At 29.8% G+C, this 20802-nt stretch overlaps 2 protein-coding genes and 1 non-coding gene across 3 annotated transcripts; 2 read left to right on the top strand and 1 right to left on the bottom strand.

The window, feature by feature from the left end:
* Positions 1–1487: 1487 nt before the first annotated feature.
* On the top strand, positions 1488–3050 carry LOC137814579 (uncharacterized). Its single transcript, XM_068617388.1, has one exon. It carries the CDS (start codon positions 1846–1848, stop codon positions 2701–2703), a length of 858 nt encoding a protein of 285 aa, XP_068473489.1. The 5' UTR covers positions 1488–1845; the 3' UTR covers positions 2704–3050.
* A 7198-nt stretch (positions 3051–10248) lies between these two features.
* LOC137814574 (uncharacterized protein At3g28850) lies at positions 10249–11853 on the bottom strand. Its single transcript, XM_068617382.1, has one exon. The coding sequence runs from the start codon at positions 11667–11669 to the stop codon at positions 10494–10496; it is 1176 nt and encodes a 391-aa protein (XP_068473483.1). The 5' UTR covers positions 11670–11853; the 3' UTR covers positions 10249–10493.
* Positions 11854–20455: 8602 nt separating this feature from the next.
* On the top strand, positions 20456–20529 carry TRNAV-CAC (transfer RNA valine (anticodon CAC)). The gene has a single exon. It is a non-coding gene; the product is annotated as a tRNA-Val (tRNA).
* The last annotated feature ends 273 nt before the right edge of the window (positions 20530–20802 follow it).

Genomic DNA, 20802 nt, shown 5'->3' with positions numbered 1-20802 from the left:
CGTGTACAAAATTTAATATTAAAATATTCTTGTTTGGTTGGTTTACCATTATTGCTAACATAAAAATTGGATAGAACTGACTTTGAAAAGATTCAAAACAATTATATTAAAATGCTTGTTTTCATTAAGAAATGCAGCGAGTAAAATTTTAATAACGAATCAAAAGAGTCTTAAGAAAATTGTTTTCAAAATCATCTACACTTTCTTCGATAAAAAATAACTACATGTTATAAAATCTTAACAGTTATAATGTATTGAAGTTCTTTGATAAAAGAAATTATTGCAGCAACTTTTTAAAAATTATATAATTTTTGTAAAATGTTTAAGGTTGTTTCATTCAAACCAGTGAATGTTTAAATTTTTAATTTTAATGGAATTTTACTTTATATTGTTTCTAAATGGACACATTTTCTCTTATTTACATCTTTATGTGTTCACATGTCAAAGCATAACATCACCCCACTTAAAAAAATATCAAATTAAAAATATAGTTAAATAATTAAAAAACTTCATATAAATTTATTAATGATTTTAATCAAACATATTCACTATCTACATAAAATATCCTCTCTATATATAAACATATTAGTCTTGACCCTTACGAAATCAAATCGGTCTCATTTTTGTCTCCTACTTTGCATAAAAGTTTCACAAATCATAGTTTCTTTTAAATATTTTTTTCCATTGGTCTAATAGCGTACGTAGAGATAACTTAAATCTATATACAAATTTAATTTCAATTGTACTCCTTCAAATAAAACTTTTAAACAAACAGACGAAACTTGAAATTTGAATAAAATAAAATAAAGATAAAATGAAGCCATTATAAATGGTAATTCAACACATAGAAAATCTAATTGCAGCAGTGATTTTGGTAAATTTGTTTATGGAAGAATATAGAAACATATTGATTTGGTATTGTTTGGTTTGGAATGAGTTGGTAGCATGCATGATGACAAAAATAATGGTGGGGGGAGAGAGAAACAAATATTTGCATCACATAAAAATAAAACCCTAACGTAACGTGTTCTCTCAGGTGCGTACATATCCATGTGAACATGTTGATCTTGCGAAGATAGCTGAATGAATTCAAGTAATAAAAAATTGAATGAGAAATACCCAAGGCAAGCTTCATTATGCAGTGCCTATAAATTGGAATCAAACAACAGTTGTGTTGGAGGACGACGCTGAACCAACCAGCAACAAATTTAAGAGAGAAAAGGTAAAAAAGAATAGAAGAAATTTAAGTTATAAATTATAATATATAACCCGCTGTTTTAAAATATGCAAATTCAAAACCAAGGGCGTAGACTCTGACTATGCGTTTCGTTTCGCCATTGCTTTCGTATACTTTTGACCACCACAAACAAAGATGCTTTTCTTCCTCATCTCATCTTTTTTATCCCTCAAAACGGAAACGCTTTTATTCATTTTTAATGTCTCACATGCAATCTTCAATGTAGATACAAATAACTTATATGCTAATAAAAAATTAATTATATAGATGATAGAACCTTCTCAAAATATCTAGTGTATGTTAGAATGAAATTTACAAAATGGATAAAATGGAATAAAAAATTATATATATGATTTAAAATGGTTTTTATTATTGATGAAGACGAAGAGTTGGCATTTGGGAAATTGAAAACCAAACAAGAACCACTTCTACAGTAATAGTGTGACTAGGCACGTTGAAACTCTCCCTCCAAATTATATATACTCATTTTCTCTCTCATTCACACAACAACATCACAAAGTCACAATCTTCAACAATTTTCTTACCTCCTTCGCAGTATCTGCGTCTCTGTTTTTCTCTCTCTCTCTCCCTCTCAATAATCATTCCAAATGCTCCAGGTCGAAACACTGGTTTCAGCGTGCGCCGGCGGATCCAGCGATCGGAAAATCGCGTGCGAGACTCTCGCCGGCGACCACGCCACGGATCCGCCGGAGCACCACCCGGATTCGCCGCCGGAGTCCTTCTTTCTGTCCAGGGACGAGGAATACGAGTGGTGGGACCGCAACGCCGTCTACGAGCGCAAGGAATCGACCAAGGCCAATTCAAATTCCACCAACCTCAACCTCAACCCTGGCACGAGCTCCAACAACAACTCCCAGCGCTTCTCTCTCAATTTCAAGTCCAAGGCTTCCAACATCATTGGCTTACCTAAGACTCAGAAAGCCTCCTTCGTCGACGTCAAGAACCGCCGCAACAACAAACCTGGCAACATCAGGTTGTTCCCGAAACGCAGCGGTTCCGTCGGGAAGTCGGAGTCCGGGTACGTGGAACCATCCTCGCCGAAAGTCTCTTGCATGGGAAGAGTCAGATCCAAGCGCGATCGAAATCGCAAGCTGGTATGCTCCAGAAAGGATTCCCAGGATACGCGTACAAAAGAGAAACCGAAAAGAAACGGAAAGAAACACGGTTTTTTCGAGAGCTTACGCTCCATTTTGCGGTCCGGTCGAAAGGAAAAGGCGGACCGGAAACCGGATTCTACTGTTCCGTCGAAGAGCGGTGCGGTTAATTTGAAAGCGCGGGACAGCACGTCGAGCGTGAACGATGCGTCGTTCGAGGAGTCAATTGTGTCGCGGAACAGCGTGTCGGGGAGCGAACCGCCCGGTTTGGGTGGCATGATGCGGTTCGCGTCTGGAAGAAGGTCTGAATCGTGGGGAGTAGGTGATTCCGAGGGCCACGTGCCGCGATAGGATTGGTCGGAGTTAACCGTTCGGCGAGGGCAAACACGAAGTGGGGCCCTCTGCCCTTGGGTGTAAGCAATTGATGAAGAAAACATTATAAAATTGTGGCGACTGGCGAGTCTTTTTGTGTGGGACCCTGGGCGTCTGAAGAGCGCCTCCCGGCGTGACGTGGCGCGTGGAAAAATTTTCAGTTGTTACTTCTAGTATTTGGTTTTTGTACTACTGTGGTTGAATGAATTTACTGGGTTGGTGTTTTCGTCACTGTATTTTGTAGCCGCACAGTTTTGTAAATACACAGGAGTCATGAGTGTTTTTGTTTCTTGAAATTGGAATTGGAATTGGGCAGATGATGTATATTTTCTTTCTTGTCTTGGGTTTCAATAATTGTATGAATTGTCGAACGGTGCATGCGTGGCGGGTTCCTCTCCTTTGCGATTGAACAAAATTATTAAGCATGGGTGTTGCTTTACTGTTCTCAATTCTGTGTAGTTGAGGAAGACTACACGCTACACTGCTTAGTTTTCATGAATTATTGAATTAAATGATCGTCCATGGAGGAGGATCAACTTTACAAGATTAACCATTTTTTTACTAAGTTATATGTCTTTTCAAGAAATTGGGGTGCCGGTTAAATTTTAGAATACCAAATTTGAGAAACCATTTTGTAAGTGTGTGGATGACGAGGCTTAAGTAATGTTGATCCACACAATACACAAATTGTTGTTGTACTAGTAGTCTCTGAATTCTTCAAAGCTCGCGTGCATGTGGTTGGTGGGATACTTGCGATTACACTCCGACGCTCAAGTCAGTATTAGTTATTAGTTTTGTTATCTCAGGACATCAAAAAACGTACATTTTTCCATTTTAAAAGTCTTATTTATAGGTTGATATGAACCTCCATTTGCGTGGATCGGATAATCAGTTCATTAAGACGTGTGTAGTGGTCCTCAGTGTATAATGACTCTATGAAATCATGAGAGTGTACCCAAAGTATGTTCTTGACCTATTCAACGCCAATTATAACCACTTTCTTACTACATATTTATTATGTTGTATTATTAATTTCACGTGTTCGATTGTTCCAGATAACGAAGAATACACATTTTAAATTTCTTAAATTTCTTAAGGGGAGATTTGGACAGGAAGATGGTAGAAAAATCAATTATCTAATAACAAAACATCATAGAATCATCTGGAATTAGTGTACATGAAATATTGATAAAAGGAAGAGAATAATTCAGAGTTGTCTTAAATGGCTAAAATGTCAAACCCCATCACACATGATTCAATTCCACGCTTTTCCATTTGAACTTCCTATTCAATCATGCTTGCTAGCTGTATTTGCTCTAACTTTCTCCATTACACCTTAAAACAAACTTTTAGGTTCGACTCTGAAAGCTTTGACCCGGGCGACTAGAAGCATGAAGAAGACCACTAGGTTCAAACACGTTCCTTTCACACACGCAATCCTTCAATAGGGCAATTTTAGACGCCCTTGTTGAACTACTTAATAAAAATGGGATGAAAATCCAGAAAATGGAGACTAACATCACATTAACAAGAATGAAAGCAAAAGCTTTGGAGACTAGATAATGTTCTCTAATGCGTGTAGAATCGGTTCCAATCGGAGTATGACCTTTTTTTCTTCTACAATAAATTATCTTAAATGTCTACGCCAATTAAACTGGTAGTGGGTGCTGTAATACTTTACTAAGTCCACAAATAATAAATGTCATGTTTAAATATGTTGCAATTAATTTCCACATTTTTTTGGACTTTTACAGAGTCAGAGTTAAAGCTCTCAAAGTTCGAAGAATATTTATGGATAATTCCTCCACTTCAGACTTGTAATTTTGAAATGAGTTTAATGTTTCGCAATTGGATTGATCTTTTCTCTGTTTGTTCAATTAACCTAGTCTTTGAATGGAATGTGAGGAGTGATGTTGTGGTACTAGAGAAACACCAAATTCTTCCTACATTTTCATGTTTTTCTTTTCCATTCCCGTATTTCTGAAAATATCAAAATTATTTTTCTTAAGTTTTTTAATTTGACAATATATAATCAAGAGACTTTTCAGAGATTATGATATCCAGACGTAAATATTTGTAGCTTTTACTTTTTAGATTATATATTATATTTCGAAATATAGTATCTATAATATAATACAAATTTTGCATTCTGAAAGGAAAAATATACAATATAAATTTTATATTTTTAAATATATTTTTTATTATACAATTCAAAATGTGTTATTTTTTATAAATATATTATTAGTTGCATAATCTAAAAAGTATTTTTGGATAAAAAATACATTCTAAATTATATAATATGAAATATATTTAAAAAACATAATATATTTTGAATTCTACAGTATTTTTTTTAAATCAATCAACTTGAAATACAACAATAAAAAGTCATTTCACCAACCTCTAGACCATATAAATTTTATCTTTGGCAAAAGGGCTGTGAAAGTGCTTTCCAAAATAAAAACGGACTGGGAGTGCGACTTAGAGAGAGAGTGCACCCGAAAAGATGAAGATAATTAAGAGAGGGTGTTGTAGGAGTTTTTTCCTCAACCATATAATTTTTTATATGCATCCAACCTAATTTTTTAAATTCAATATTGTCTTGTTTCTTTTGTTTTGAAAAAAACTGCAGAGGAGTGTTTGTTACTATGATGTACGTTTTTAACTGAGTTAGGGGTGATGAAGTGGGTTGCTGTAACAGTGGAGTGGAGGGGATAAGAAATCAACCAATGTGTTTCTCCTTCATACTTTTTCTTAGCTTAGCTGCAGATGAATCTCAATATCCGGAAGCCTGAGCGTATGGTTAAGGATGCAGGAATCTGGAAGTCATTGTCATGGCCTATGGATATAGAAATCTGGAAGGTGGTTTTTATTTTCTATTTAAATTTCTGAATGGACATATCTAGAAGTGAATTATGAATTATGAATTTTCATATCTATAAGTGATTTTTGAGTTTCGAATTTTTATATCCAAAATTGTTTGATCAAGTTTAAAGATATTAATACCCGGAAGGGCGTTGATATGTGAGTTTTTTTTTGCTCAACATTGGCAATGAATACAATGGACTCATACATGATAATTTCATAAGAGATTGATGTGTGTGATGGATTAGATGATATTGATATGTAGTAGTCAATATCCTTTTCTCTCCATAAATTTCCTCTCCGTCGTACCTTAGAGAACTCGGTAGTGTGTATGTTAGGCGCGTAAAGGATTAGGAAATGCTTTGGTGTAGTGGGTCATAACTTTTATTTCATTAGTACAAAATACATTTTACATAGTTCATTAAGGGTACAAAATACATTTCACATAGTTTAAAGGTACAAAAGACATTTTACATGATACTATATGGTACAAGAAGAAGCAACCTTTTTTTTCTATTAAGGGTAAAACGACATTTCCATCCTATCAGTGTGTAGGATGAAATCATGGGGTGCACGAAAATTTTTCTAAGAGAAACAATCTATTCCATCTGGGATATTGCTTCTTGCATCCTCTTTTATAAACCTTCACCCCCTTCAATATGAAGTTTGCAAAATGTCTGAATTGTCCTGTTGAGTTTTTTTAATTTAACCTTAACCTTTTATCCCTTCCCTCCTCCTTCCCCCACTTCCTTCTGCAGCACATTTTCAGCTACTCTTCCGCCTCTCATTTTGTCTTTCCCTTCCTCTCTCTTTTCCTTGTCTATTGCTTTTTTTGTTGTATTATTATCACTAGAGAGCAAAATTCTTGTCTCACGATTTCGTCATTGTCATTGAAGGTGCCACTTTTCCCCCTTTCTAGAATGATTATTCTAAAATTGTCTCGAATTTAATTATAATCATAATTTTGTTCATATATATACAAAATAATCATGATTAGGCCTGTGGTCCTCTAAATGATCGCGTGCGTTCAACTACATCTATTAGACAAAAAGAACATTGAGGATCCTAGTTACATTAGTGAAGATGAGCAAGTAAAACAAAACATTCGACCCTAATATAACAATAACAAGACAAAATATATAAACAACATTTCTTGCTCACTTTACATCGGTCTGAATAACGAATGCTTGTAAAAATATAATAAAACTTTATCTTTAATTCAACAAATACAATAAATATGTTTCACGACTACACTGTAAATACTAATATGCCAACATTTATTGTAAACTAATCAATACAATTTTGTGAACCTACATTCATTATCCTATGAATTACAAAATACACCATACTTCCTATCAACATCATCTACCCCATTTGATATTTTCATATAGAACTCTCTCTTCATATTATTTATTCCAAAAATCTATTTTAGCTAAAAAAACATTTCCTACTTCTTACGTTCCATAATAGACAATTTAAAATAAAATAAAAAAATATTTTCCAAAAAGACTAATATAGAATAGTAATTATGCTTTCATAAGGTCAATCCAAAATTGTAATTATGTATTCTAGAAAGGTTTTCTGAAATGCAGAGTTACAATTTTAGATTAAAATTTTTCAAAAAAACACAATTACTATCCTTGATTGGTTTTTCTAGAAAACAAAATTTTCTATTTCAGAATACTCTTTCTTGAGTACACCCTCAACATAAACCTCCTAGAATGAATATTCTGGAAGTATTGTGAATTTGACATTTTGGAATCCTTGCACAGTACTTCTAGAATGAATTTTTTGAAATCTACAAATATGCTTTCAGAAACACAATTTTGGAATACAATAAGTACCTCTTACACTATTTCACAGTATATTTCGTAGAATGTTTATTCATCATTTTCGGAAACACTAATCCAAAAGTCAATGTTTATTGGATAAACAGATTCTGCATTATTTATTCCAGAAAAGACTTTTGAATTTCTCTAACTGTATTTGCACCATTAAAACGAATATTTTTTTTTAAAAAAAACACCTTGGATATGTAAAACCACCTACCCCAACTTAATCAACTCATTTTGGAGTTGCAGGTAGAAATTTTGGAATACAGGAAACAAATGCCATCAAATCTAAATAAGTTGGGCCTCTCATGGCCTAAAGGCTCGCTTTCTCCAGCCCAACTTACTTGTCTTTAATCTGAAATAACCAAACTTTTTCTTTCTACACCAAATTATTTTTAACCTGCATCCAATATAATTTTTTTCTTCGAAAATACCTCAATTCTGAAAATGAAAATCCATAACTGAAAATATTACATTATAAAAAAATATATCCAGAATTCAAAATTCAAAACCTCATTACAGATAAAAAAAATTCGTAATACATAAAATTCGTTCTAAAAAAAAATCCAAAAACATTTTGAAAAAAAATAAAATATTCGTAATGTATAACCAACCTTATTTAAAGATATTTTCCTCTTTTTATATTAAAATTGGTACACCAACTTTCAATTGGAAAAGATTGAAATAAAACTAAAATATTCTAAATTAAATTAATATAACGCGAAAAGAAAGAGTGTGATTTTTAAAATTATTGATCCTAACTGTTTTTATCAGTTATTGGTGATTTTGTTATCATTACATGACCAAATAATCCTAGGAATGGCAATAAATAATTTTTTCCTTTAGAATATTATTCATATTTATATCCATACAAAGTATTTAATATCTGTTTTCGTATTCATAAAACACTATATTAGACGTGTGAAAATTATTTATAATTTTTTGACAAAATTTCTATTCAATATTTAGTTTTATATAATTTACCAAATACATTGTCATCTGTGTATGAAAATGAAACTCATTGAAATATTATATGATAAAGTGATAATGTTTTTTTTTCTCAAATACACACTCAAGTAACTTGTGAGTTCCTCTTGATTTTGAAAAATATTTATAAGGTGCACATGTAAGAGAAAGATGTGAGATGACATTTGGGACATAATTACACAAGCAACTATTGACAATATAAACATGTGAATTCAAATATTGTTTCATATCTACCTGGTTATTGTAATTCACATTTGCTTTTATTTCACCACCTTTTGTCTTCAACAGGTTCTTTCCTTCTTTATGGTGTCTGAACAAATGATTCCACCCCACTCACAATAAGGGAAAACAGACAAATATCATCTGCTAAACGAATCTCTCTCTTAAATAATAACCTAAAGAAAATCTTTATGAGATTTTAATGACTTGACCGTTGGTTTTAATGTTTTGTACACAATAATAAAGTATTGAATTGTGTAAATCAGGAAAATAATTTTTTTTCTTTCCTTTGATTTGAACTGAAATAATGATAGATTCACTGTAAACAAGGTTTTACTTTTTATTTTATGTATTTTTTTACTTCAAATGAATTAAATTTGAAATACTAAATTTAAGTACGAGGAGGTGAGTAATATTTAATTTTGTGTGAAACTTCACATGTCCATTAATAAATAATTGGTATGGAGAAAATGACAACTAATGTTATGCATGTTGGCATTTCGACAATTGATTTAAGTCAAACTTCAACATGGCTTTTAAAGTATAAAGTACCTCCATTGACCTCTAAATTCAAAATACCAACACATTGATTATAAGCTTAATGGTTTTAACTATATAATGCTAAATGTAATAGAGCTTAGAAAAAGTCACACAGAAATACATGAGACCTGTTGTAACACTTTAGAACCCAAAGAGTAGAATCAAACTAAATGCTCAAAGAAAATTATTATGCATTCATGAAAGTGTCAGGATGTAATCTCACTGTAATTTGGTCAACACTTCAATATACTTTTGATAGGGATCTAAATCCTTCATAATGTGCTTACTTGAATTCATAAGAAACATATTTTTGTGTTTTTTTTTTCTTTTTCACTTTATTTTTAATCGTTGAGACACAGAAGTGTAAGAACTAATTGAAGAAATAATAAGAGAAGACAAAAAGTTGTAAAAACTAATTGAACTTAATTGTACAAAATTGTAAAACTATTAAGGTGATCTCATATATTTTGATTTACTCAATAATATATATATATATATATATAATAAAATTATAATTATTGGAAGGTATAAAATAGAAATAATAATAAACCTCTACCCATTAATACAATAATAACAGTAAAATAGTTTAAGAATAATAAAATTAAAATTAATAATAATAAAATCATAATTAATAATCAACGTAACTCGCATTCATTTTATTTTTAAAAGTTGGGGCAGAAGCAACAAGTGAAGAAGAAAAAAAAATCAGTGATGGACCATTTGTGTTTAAGCATGCCTTGGTATTGGCCTTCAACAACTCCTTTGAAACTGAGACAATTGACTAAAAATATCAGAAGGGGACCATAGAATTTCAATCTATTTGAGTTTTGTTATTCATACAAAATGTCAGAATTTCTCTCTGTATCTTTGTGTCTAATTCTGATCATGCCCTTCCTTATTCTTGAAGATCCTGTTAAGTAAATCATTTCACTCTGATCCAGATTAGATTCATATGTGGATATTGAACCACTAGCATGCCATGCAAATCGCAATGTCCAATTCTTTCATTACAGTGAAAAAAGAGCTAAAGATAATGTAAGAATTTGGATTGAATGAAAAGAAAAATAAAAATAAAAACAAAGAATGAGCAGAAGTTAATGATTCGTGTAAATTAGAAATTGATTAGAGAAGGAACCAGTGTCCCAAAATACAATACTAGAACAACTAAACAACAAAAAGGGAACTAAAACACTCTTTAGAAACCCCCCTATTCTAAGAACATGACAACATAAATTGACAACTGACCAAGCACACCATGTTTGTTCTGTGTCTTCCTACAAATCCAGATCAGAAAGAAATCATCCCAAAAACTAAAACCAACTCACAACCTTAACGACACAAAGGGCATTGAACCAGTCCATTCTCATTGCAGTGACCACACCTCACATTCTTCTTGCATTCCTCATCCAAAACCTTACAACTTCCATTACACTCCACACACATCACAAACCTCATTCCACCACACCCTTCACAATCACCCAACGTCTTGGGAAGAATCCCCTCAAAGAGAACACCCAACTTTCCCTCTTCTTCCAACTTCACAACTTCCTCAGCTCCCCCAACCAACCTTCCCTTCACAAACACAACCGGAACCTTAACTTGCTTCGTCCCCATCAGCTTCCGCAACTCCTCCTTAAACCCTGAATCCATTGACACGTCTCTCTCAATCACATGCACGCAATAGGACTCAACAATGGACCTAACTTTATTACATTCCTCAAACGTCTGTCTGATCCCCCGCAACGTGGTGGTGTAAATGACAACGCAATTTTCCCCTTTGGGTGGACACTTTTCCTCAAAGGTGTTAACAAAAGTTTGTGTGTCCAAAGATTTTCTGACCCTTCGGGTTCTGGGGGTGGCCCACACCATTCTCTTGATCTGTTCTTCCTCTTCGGTGAGTTCTTTTTCGTAGGAGGCCAGAAGCTCTGGATCAAACAGAGGGCTAGGACTCCTCCTCTTTGTGTCACTGCCGAAACTGTTCCTTCGAGCACGAATCGGAGACGCTTTTAAGGGAGAAGAAAAATTAGAAGATTTGAGGATCCCCTTAGGACTAACATTGTAATCCAAGCGTCTTACACCGCCATTGGCTTGACCTTGAGCCTTGTTCTCCTTCCCTGTGAACTTCTTAAGACTCCTCGGTGACCCAAATTGGTTGAGAAACTTCAAGGGGGTTTTGGTGTCAGTAGCGAGGAACCCACGAAGGAAAGGTGTGGACTTGGGGCTTTTCTTAGGGTGGTTTGAAATGGGCACTCCCTCTTCGAGACCCTCCATGAGTTCCCAAGCGTTGATCACTTCGGGTTCTTCGCGATTCCGAGGAGGAGATACTTTGGCGGTTTTGGATTCTTCAACTGGTAGGGGTTGCTCCTTCTCCTTGTCCAACATGAGTGCTCCATAGGTGGAGGAAGTGAGGGAAACGATGTGGTTCATGTAACCGCCGCCATTTGTGATAGTAACTTGTTCTTGCTTGAGTTCTCTCTTGACGAGTTTTGAAGAGACGCAGCCCATAGATGGTGATGAGTGAGTGGGGGTTCTCTCTAACTCTATCTCTCTCTTTTGTTAGTTTTAAGGTATTGAAGAGGACGAAAAGGTGAAGGCAACGGCTCTGCAGGTTTTCTCTTGTCCCAACCGTTACATTGTCTGCAACGGGCCCAACGGTCAAAAATTCGAATCTGGAGCAATTCTACTTCTATTCTCATTTCCTTCTTCACCTTGTTTACTTTCTATCATTTTCAATAACAATAAAAATACCATTTTCCGAGAGTTTTCAGAAAATGCATTTATGAGAATAAGACAATCCAAGAATAGAAATTCAATATGTTTTTAGAAATTTGTTTTCCAGAGGAATCTATAAGAATTTTTAGTCTCTCTAAAACTGTTCTTTTTAGTTCTACTAATTATTACACTTTTCAATAAAAAAATTTATTTTTATTTCTCAACTAGGCATTTTCCTTTCTTAAACACGCCTCCAAAAAATTAATTGTCAAATTTTATTAAGTTTAAATGCTTATAAAAACTAGTGTCCAAAATATATTAAATTTATTTTTTAATATATTTAGTGTGGAGCTTGAACACTAAATTTAAATTGATTTTAATTTAATATGAAATCATAACTAAATCAAATTAATATTTTGTGATTATTTTAAATGAAATTTTATTATTTTTTTATAATTAGAAATGTTAGATACCTTTAAAAGGTTATTAAATGTTTTAAAATAAATAATAATAAATATTTTGTAACAAATTTTGGTGAGAAAAAATATATTTGAAGTTTTTTTAAGAAATGTTTTATATTCGTGTTCTTGTCAACTGACTTGGATCGACTTTGGTGGTAGACTTTTTCTTTTTGTCGTTGCTGCTTTGAGATACTTATAATTTACAATGAGTAAAGTTCCACTTGTTTACAAAACTCTAATGATCAAGTCACTGAGAGCATATAAGTATATCAGAATATAGTGTATGAGCATGGGATAGTATCTCAAAATTAAATTTACTTTATTCATGCCTAGCTAATTCAGTTATTCACTCAGTTGTTGTTTTTATTTTAGTTATCTTTTTAATATATCTTGTCAACGGTTTGAGCCGACTTCTTGACATGTCAGTGAGCTTATTATTATTTTGGACCGAACTAAGTATTTTACCTTTATAAACCAGATCAGTCAAGATAGCACGCTTAAGTGCTCGGGTCGGACCCGAACATGTTCGACTAGTACAATTTGTAACTTAACTTCTCATATAGTTAAAAATTTTAATATATTTTTTATAATATTTTAATAAATTCAAATGTATTGTAAGAATAATACACTTAAATTATAAAACAATACCAAAGAGACATATGTGTATGTTTGTACGGTAAGAATAATACAATTAAATTATAAAGCAAGAGAGAGACTAATGTTTGTTTGTTAGTACTTCATTAATTTTAAATATATAATCTTTTATTTAAATATAATAAGTAATTTGATTGGATTTCCAAACTAGAAGAGAAGAAAAAAAAATATTTAAAAATAGTTTTGACCCTTTTTTTTATTAATTTCGTTATTAACACCTTTAGTATTTAGTGCATTTTGAAAACATTTTATTAAAAGAGGAAGACCTTTATGGAAATTAAATACTGGAGTTATTCGATATCAGTTGTTTTCAAAGGGAGTTGTATCACAACAGGTATTTGTTTGAATTAGATTTGGATTTATTAAATAAGTTTTTAATTTGAGTTTTCTAAATGAAAAATTATTAATGGGGAAAATTGAACTAAAATAATTAAATAGATTAGTCAACAAAAATAACATCAGTTTATATTTCCTATGTTGTTAACTAAAGATTAGTTTGAAAATTAAAAATAATAATAAGAATTTCAACGTAAATTATAACAATTTTTTCCCTAAAGACGAATTAATTTCATTTTAAATTTTATTATTATTTTCCCTTAAAAAAAAAATCATGAAATGGGAGGGAGAACTAAGGAAGACTAAAAATATTGTACGCATGGATAATTGCAAATAAGTTATTCTACAAAATCAAAATAGATACATGTAGATGAAATAAATGAAAGTTTTTTCTATACTAGTGCAAAAAAGACTTTTTATAACGATTTTACAGAACTTTTTATGACGAGATGAAGCACGAACTGGCCATAACAATACGAAATGAGGCATGAACTAGTGAGAACAAGGTACAAACAACGAAAAAGAATTAAGAGCAGCCACGAAAAATTGCAGGAGATTAGGGTTAGAAAAGAGAGTTTTCACGCAGAGAAGAGAAATCGGGTTTGAAGTTGGAGAAAAACTTACAAAGTGAGCGTATGCCAAGTAAAAATAAAATTCAACGTATTATCTCTAGTAAAACTGAAAATTATCAATAATAAAATAAGTTATTATGTCGGGTAAAATTGAAATTGTCATAATCGTAACTATGACGATCTTGACTTAAGGTGACATAATAAGTTTTACATTTATTACATAAATGTCACCGATCATTTTATATGACAAGTGAATTATATCGGTCATAAAATGTTGTCATTGTTTCCTATTTTTGCATTAGTGTCATCTACTTATTAACCACATGATAGACAGTATAAAATTACAAAGGAAAAAGTTATTCTGACACTTCAAAAAATTACAAACATTTTACAACAAATTATAATAATATAATTATTCTACTATAAAAGAAAATTGAGATAATTATTACTTCTTCCTTCGTCGTTCATTTTTCTTCCTCCATTCCTCACTTCAACAACTTCAATCCATTTAAGATAACTCTCCTCCTCCTTTTTTATCTATTCTCTCTCCTTCGTACACTCTTGGTTGGAATTCGGTATCCGATGTTTGGTGTAATTAATGTGCGATAATAACACATTTTTTTCTCGAAACTTGTGACTATTTATATCATTATTATCGGTCAGGTTAACATCTGAACCATAGTTAAGAACACACGTAACCTAATATTTATCCATTGTTTAGATTCGTTAATCTCTTTCTGAACCTTAATGGATTTGGATATGTCGGTTGAGATGAACCAGGTACCAAGCCTCTTATATTCGTTCGGTTCCGACCGGTACAATAATAATATTTTAAATTAAAAATATATATATAATTAAAATAATAATTTATTGGATTGTGAAGAGGATGTATTTTACTACTTACCACCCAATTATAAATATACACGTGATTATAAATTTAAATGTTATAGTACAAATTATTATTATAGTACTTATTATCTCAAGTTTTGTTCTATCATACATGGAAAATTTAATAAAATTATTAGTAAGTATTGCATAGTAAAATTATTAGCAAATATTCGATGAAAATTCTATTTTACTATGAAAGTAATAAATATTTGATTCTAAACTTATATTCTTTATTTACATCCTAAATTAACTTAAATATTGAAGTATAATAATAAGTACTTTGTGGAAAAGATTGAAGAACACAAAGGGAAAAAAGAATTTGAATACAATAAAAAATAATTTGACTTTAGAACAATTATTATTAAAGTTATTGAAATAATAATATTTTTTTCTACTCTGTTTTTTTCTATGAAAATAATCTTTATTTTATTTATTCACTTATTTCTCCTCCACTTACTTTATCCTACCAATTTACAAGTAAAATACATTTAAGCATTTTTAATATTTCTTTTATGTTGCATTTTGACTAAGGGTTTCACGGTTGGCAAGGAAGAAAGAACGAATATTAGGATTGTTTGCTTCCAGATGAATACGAGTGAGAGGATGAATATAAGGAAGAACGACTTATTCACACTTTCTCTCACATGAACGAATTTAAAAGGAAAGTCATGTTGACTAGAGGGAATTAACTTAAGGCCCTTTGTGTCCTTATATTTTGAGTTGATATTATGTCAATCTTTGTACGCGTCCCATAATTAATTATATGTTTTTAGTTGATAATTGATTATGCCAATTTTTGTATACGTGTCCCAATTATTCTTATATTTTGAGTTGATAATTGATTGCTAATATTATTTTTTTGTATTTTTTAAATAATTATTTAATGACACTGAAAATAATATATAAAATTTTAATTAATTAAAATCTACACAAAAATACCTCTTATCTTATTTTTCAATTATTTTTAAAATAAAGATAAATTTGTAAACTTACACTTTAATATCTTTAAAAAAAATAAAAAATCTCTCACACCCACCTCACTTACAAATTTCAGAAAAATCTATTATACATAATCATCACTTTCTTCACAATTTTTTTCTCAAATTAATTTAAATTTACTTTCGCAAATTCTTAGTCATCCTTGTGACTCCCTCGACCTAATCCTTACCATGTGAATGCAAAAGCACCAATATTAGCATCACGGGTATCTAACCATATACTTTAAGTTATATTAATTCTGCAAACAGAAAAAAAAATAAAAAAAATGAGAAGGATTCAGCGGTGCCGTCTAACCAGTGAGAAGAAAGTGTCACCATCTTCATCTTCAACCAATGTATAAGCAAGATTATTATTTTATTATTATAGCGACACAAATGAAGAGGGAATGTTAGAAAATGTGTGTTGGGTGTGACAAATTGTGGAACTTTTATGTTCTTTTTTCTTATAAAATTCTCTCATTTCCCTTTCACTACTTCATCTACAACACGTCAACAAAGGAGAAGTAAGTCATGTTTTACTGCCCAAGTGCAAAACCCAACTTTGCATTCCCTTCAAAAAAAAAAGGTTGGATAATGATAATAGTTAAAACAACCTTCTTCAATTGTTCATTCATTATTATGTATTGCATGTCAAACAAAAAAAATCATCTAAGTTTTTTTACATGTATGTTTTTCAATTATAATAATATAAATTTGTTTCCTATATTTTTTTAAATAATTATTATGAATTTCAATAAAATTATCGTATATGGTTATCTGTGGTAGTATACAATTTGTTTTTGTCTTTCTAATAACTTTTTATATTAGCTATAACAATATTAATTTTAGAATAAATAATTTTCCACACTATATTAGAAAATAATAATAACTTGCAAGAACACTTAGATGGTTAACTAAAAAAAATAATAAGAAAAATATACAAAATTTAATGTAGTTTAATTGAAGTGTTAATTAAGTTAAATATACATTCGTAAAGACAAACAATATAATCAATATAAACATGCTTAAACTATCAAATGATGTACTAGATCATAGTGTCTACTACCTTAATTTAAAATTTTATTGAATCAATCTTCGCACAAAATCTATTTATCACTTTTACGGTTATTATAAATTAAATAATTCACTCTAATAATATAATAAAATGATAATTTTGTCTAACATGAACACTTTTAATGTGTTCCTATAAAAGTATAGTATATGAATGAAGAGGAAATAGAAAAAGTGTGTCGAATTTGTTATTTATTTTATTTCTGTTATTTACTTAATTTCATGTTTATCAATTTATCTCTTTAATTTTTTTCCCACACTTCTTATTTTTATTCACTTGCTCCGTTCTTATATATTATTTTCATCTCTCCAAATCGATAATAAGACATCAAAATAAACTTTTAAACTTAAAACTCAAAAGAAAAATATAAATAAATAATAGACCCGTTTTTTGTTACTTTGGTCAGAAGAGTATATTATATATGAATTCTAATTAAAACTCGCAATTTGATCATGAACGGTCAAGAATAAAACAAATAAATCATTAAATTTTGTTAACTAGTTTTAATAAATATTTTAATCATTCATATATTTATATAATTTAAAATCATTTATCTTATTCTTATATCAAAAACAATTTTCTGAATAAATACATTAATTTTAAATATTATAATTTCATAATATATATATATATAATAATAATAATTCATAAATAAAAATAACAAGTTTTCAATTAGAAAGATATTAATTTTTTTTTCAAGCACAACTTCTACTGTGGACTAAAAAATCATTACAAATTAAAAAATTGTACGTATTTCACATTTTATTAAATGAGTTTCATTAGTAATTTTGTATTTTTCAATAATTTTAATTAATATAATTTATTTTATTTTAAAATAAATTTAAAAGAGTTATTAATAATATATTTATTTTTTAATTTAACTTAAATTATATTTGATCTAATTCTTTATAGGATTTCGTCTATCTGGCAAAAATTAGTACAAATACATATACTCTAGTAACAATCCAGCCACTACATATAACATGATCATAATAATAACTAATATATATATATATATATATATATATATATATAAACTAATAAAGAATTTATCTTTATTAATTATTTTATATTTTTAGTCGAAAAGTTTCTCATTAAATTTTTTAAGTTATGCTCAATATGATGTAAGTAACTAATAAATACGATTTAATATATACTTGTTGTTGATATGTTTATTTATAAGATCATAATAAATATTTAAATTGAGATTAAAATTAATTATCGGGTTATCTTTATAATTTAAGATAAAATTTCATATCATACTTAAATTAATAATTTCTTACTAAGAGATTTTTTAGAATTCATAAAAACTATAACTATCACGACATTTAAACAATAACCAATCAATAAAAATATTCAATCAATAGTCTTCATCGATATCTCGATACTTTAAAGGTACAAAATGATAAAATTTTATTTCAATTAGTTTATTCAATTAAATTTGTTTTTTTCTAATAATTAATTATGTTTTTTCTTAATAATTTTCTATTAACATGACTGAGTCAAAACAAAATTTAATAGTTTATTCATAGAAGTTAATAATATGCAATTCTTCAAAGACTTGCTTCTAAAGATGAAGTAAAATACTAGTTGTCATCTTTACACTTTGGATTATTAATTTTGACTTTAAAATTTAAATTAATATAATACTATACAACTTTAATTATGTATATAGGATATTGTTTATTAGACTTCAAAGCTTTATGTAATTTTATCTTTAAAGTAAAGTTTCAGAAAGCTAAGAGAGAGAAATTTATATTAAATGGATTATCTTTAACTTCAATTCTCAAACAGTGGGAAACCATTCAACTATCTTATTACTACATATATTTTTAATAAATTTGTCTTATAAATTTTATGATAATAATTTATGAAATATCTTTAAACAGTAACTTATTTAAATTACAACCATATTTTAAATAACATTTTGTGCTACAATATTTTCACAGTAACTCGTACAATTGATAAATGACAATGTTTCTTGAGAATTCTGAAAATCTTATTAAAACTATTTTCCCACAAAATTAGTCTATAATATAAAATTTCTAAATAAAAACTTAACATTTTTATTTAATAAGTAAAATAATTATAGATGTATAAAACATTGATGAAATGGTCCAACTCCACACAAGTTGCTTGATTTATTCACTTTTTAAATTCTCACTGCTTGCTACCATCATGATGCACAAATATATCATTACTGGGTTTATAAATATTTTCAGAAAAGAGACAGTACTATCATTATTCTAATAATCATTTTCTATCTAGCCAGCTACTACAATAAATCCACAATCATTCTAAAGAGCTTTAAAATGGGGGCAGTGATAAGATCAAGACAAAATAAATAAAGTGCATGCATCAGGCCAACGTAACTGAGTGCACCATCTTGTAACCTAATTTTCATCATAACTAAAATTATATTTTTTGAAAATATCTACCCAGATATTATTTGTGTTATTAATGTGTAAATTTTAAATTCAATTTAATTTTACACTAAGTGTTAGAAGAAGAGGTCTTTAAATCTAACTCAATCCCATAAAATCGGTTCATAAGATGAGATTTGCACCTACTTATATACTATGAAATCTCTTAATCTTTAGTTGATGTAAGATCTCTAACACATCCCTAACGTCGAGAGTGACCATTTATGCATGAGATAACATATTATGGGTGATCTGATAACAACTGATATCGGGTGATCTAATAAGTCCAACAAACATTCGATATGATAGGTTTGAGATGACTCTGATACCATAATAAGAAGTGGACTTTAAATCTAACTCAACCCCATAAAATCAACTCATGAATTGATATTTACATTCACTTATATACTATGAAATCTAAATATAAGTGGATTCCAACCAAGTGAAACTTAACTTTATAAATATCACTCTTAAAAAACATCTTTATATCTCTACTCGAACTTTCATCATATATATATATATATATATATATATATATATATATATATATATATATATATATACACCCCTTTTTATGAAAAAGATAGAGTCATACATATATCCACAATGCTTGAAGTGGTGCAGCATATATCAGGCTAAAAGCCAGTGATAGTTTGCCAAGTTTACCACAATCTCAGAAATGATATTGATGATTTTCCATCAGAAACAAAATATCTTGATTAATTTGCTTGCAACCAAAGCATCTTTCACTATACACTTCATTTAATCTACAAAGCACATACTGAGATTTTTTTCTTAAAAGGGAAAAAAGTGTGTAAGATTTTTTGGAGAATTTCAATGATCTAATAATGAATGTTTCACACTTCGCCATGGATCACAAAACATCTTTGTAGCCAAGCAATGAGTCAAGTAATCTCATTCTGTCAGAATTTTTCACATGTAAAAGGGTTCAGTATATATTATGCCATATAGATTCTGTTCACACCTGCTTAAAACACACATAACTTGGCATATGCTGAATAAAACACTCTGCAACTCAACATGAAAAATGTTAATACGATCAGTCTTAAAAATTGATTTTTAGCATTTAAAGTAATAAGTTTTTATCAGTGCTCAATAAATAAAAAATATCATTTAGCTTCAATTTTTGTGAATTTGACTAAATTTGATCTATATTAACTCTGTGAAGCAATGTGGTCTGGGTGGTGTAGTTGGTTATCACGCTAGTCTCACACACTAGAGGTCCCCGGTTCGAACCCGGGCTCAGACAACTTTTTAAGTCCATAAAAAAAATAAAATTCTGTGAAGCTTTTCCTACTCATTTCCTTTTTAAGTAATCGTTATAAGATTGTGAGATGGGACTTAAAAATATAATTAGTATTTTATTTTAAAAATGATTTCTATTACAGCCTTTATTTTATCTTATTAATATATTCTATTATTTATTAATTTTTTTTAGTTTCTAAAATAATATTTATACAAAGTTAATTATGTTTTGTTTTTAGTTTCTATTTCAATAGTTTTCTTGTAGTGAAATGTTTTA

The sequence above is a fragment of the Phaseolus vulgaris genome, chromosome 1, assembly GCF_000499845.2.
Source record: "Phaseolus vulgaris cultivar G19833 chromosome 1, P. vulgaris v2.0, whole genome shotgun sequence".
NCBI classification, from domain to species: Eukaryota; Viridiplantae; Streptophyta; class Magnoliopsida; order Fabales; family Fabaceae; genus Phaseolus; species Phaseolus vulgaris.
Note: the sequence above shows the minus strand (reverse complement) of the source record. Positions and strands in the feature narration are given on the sequence as shown.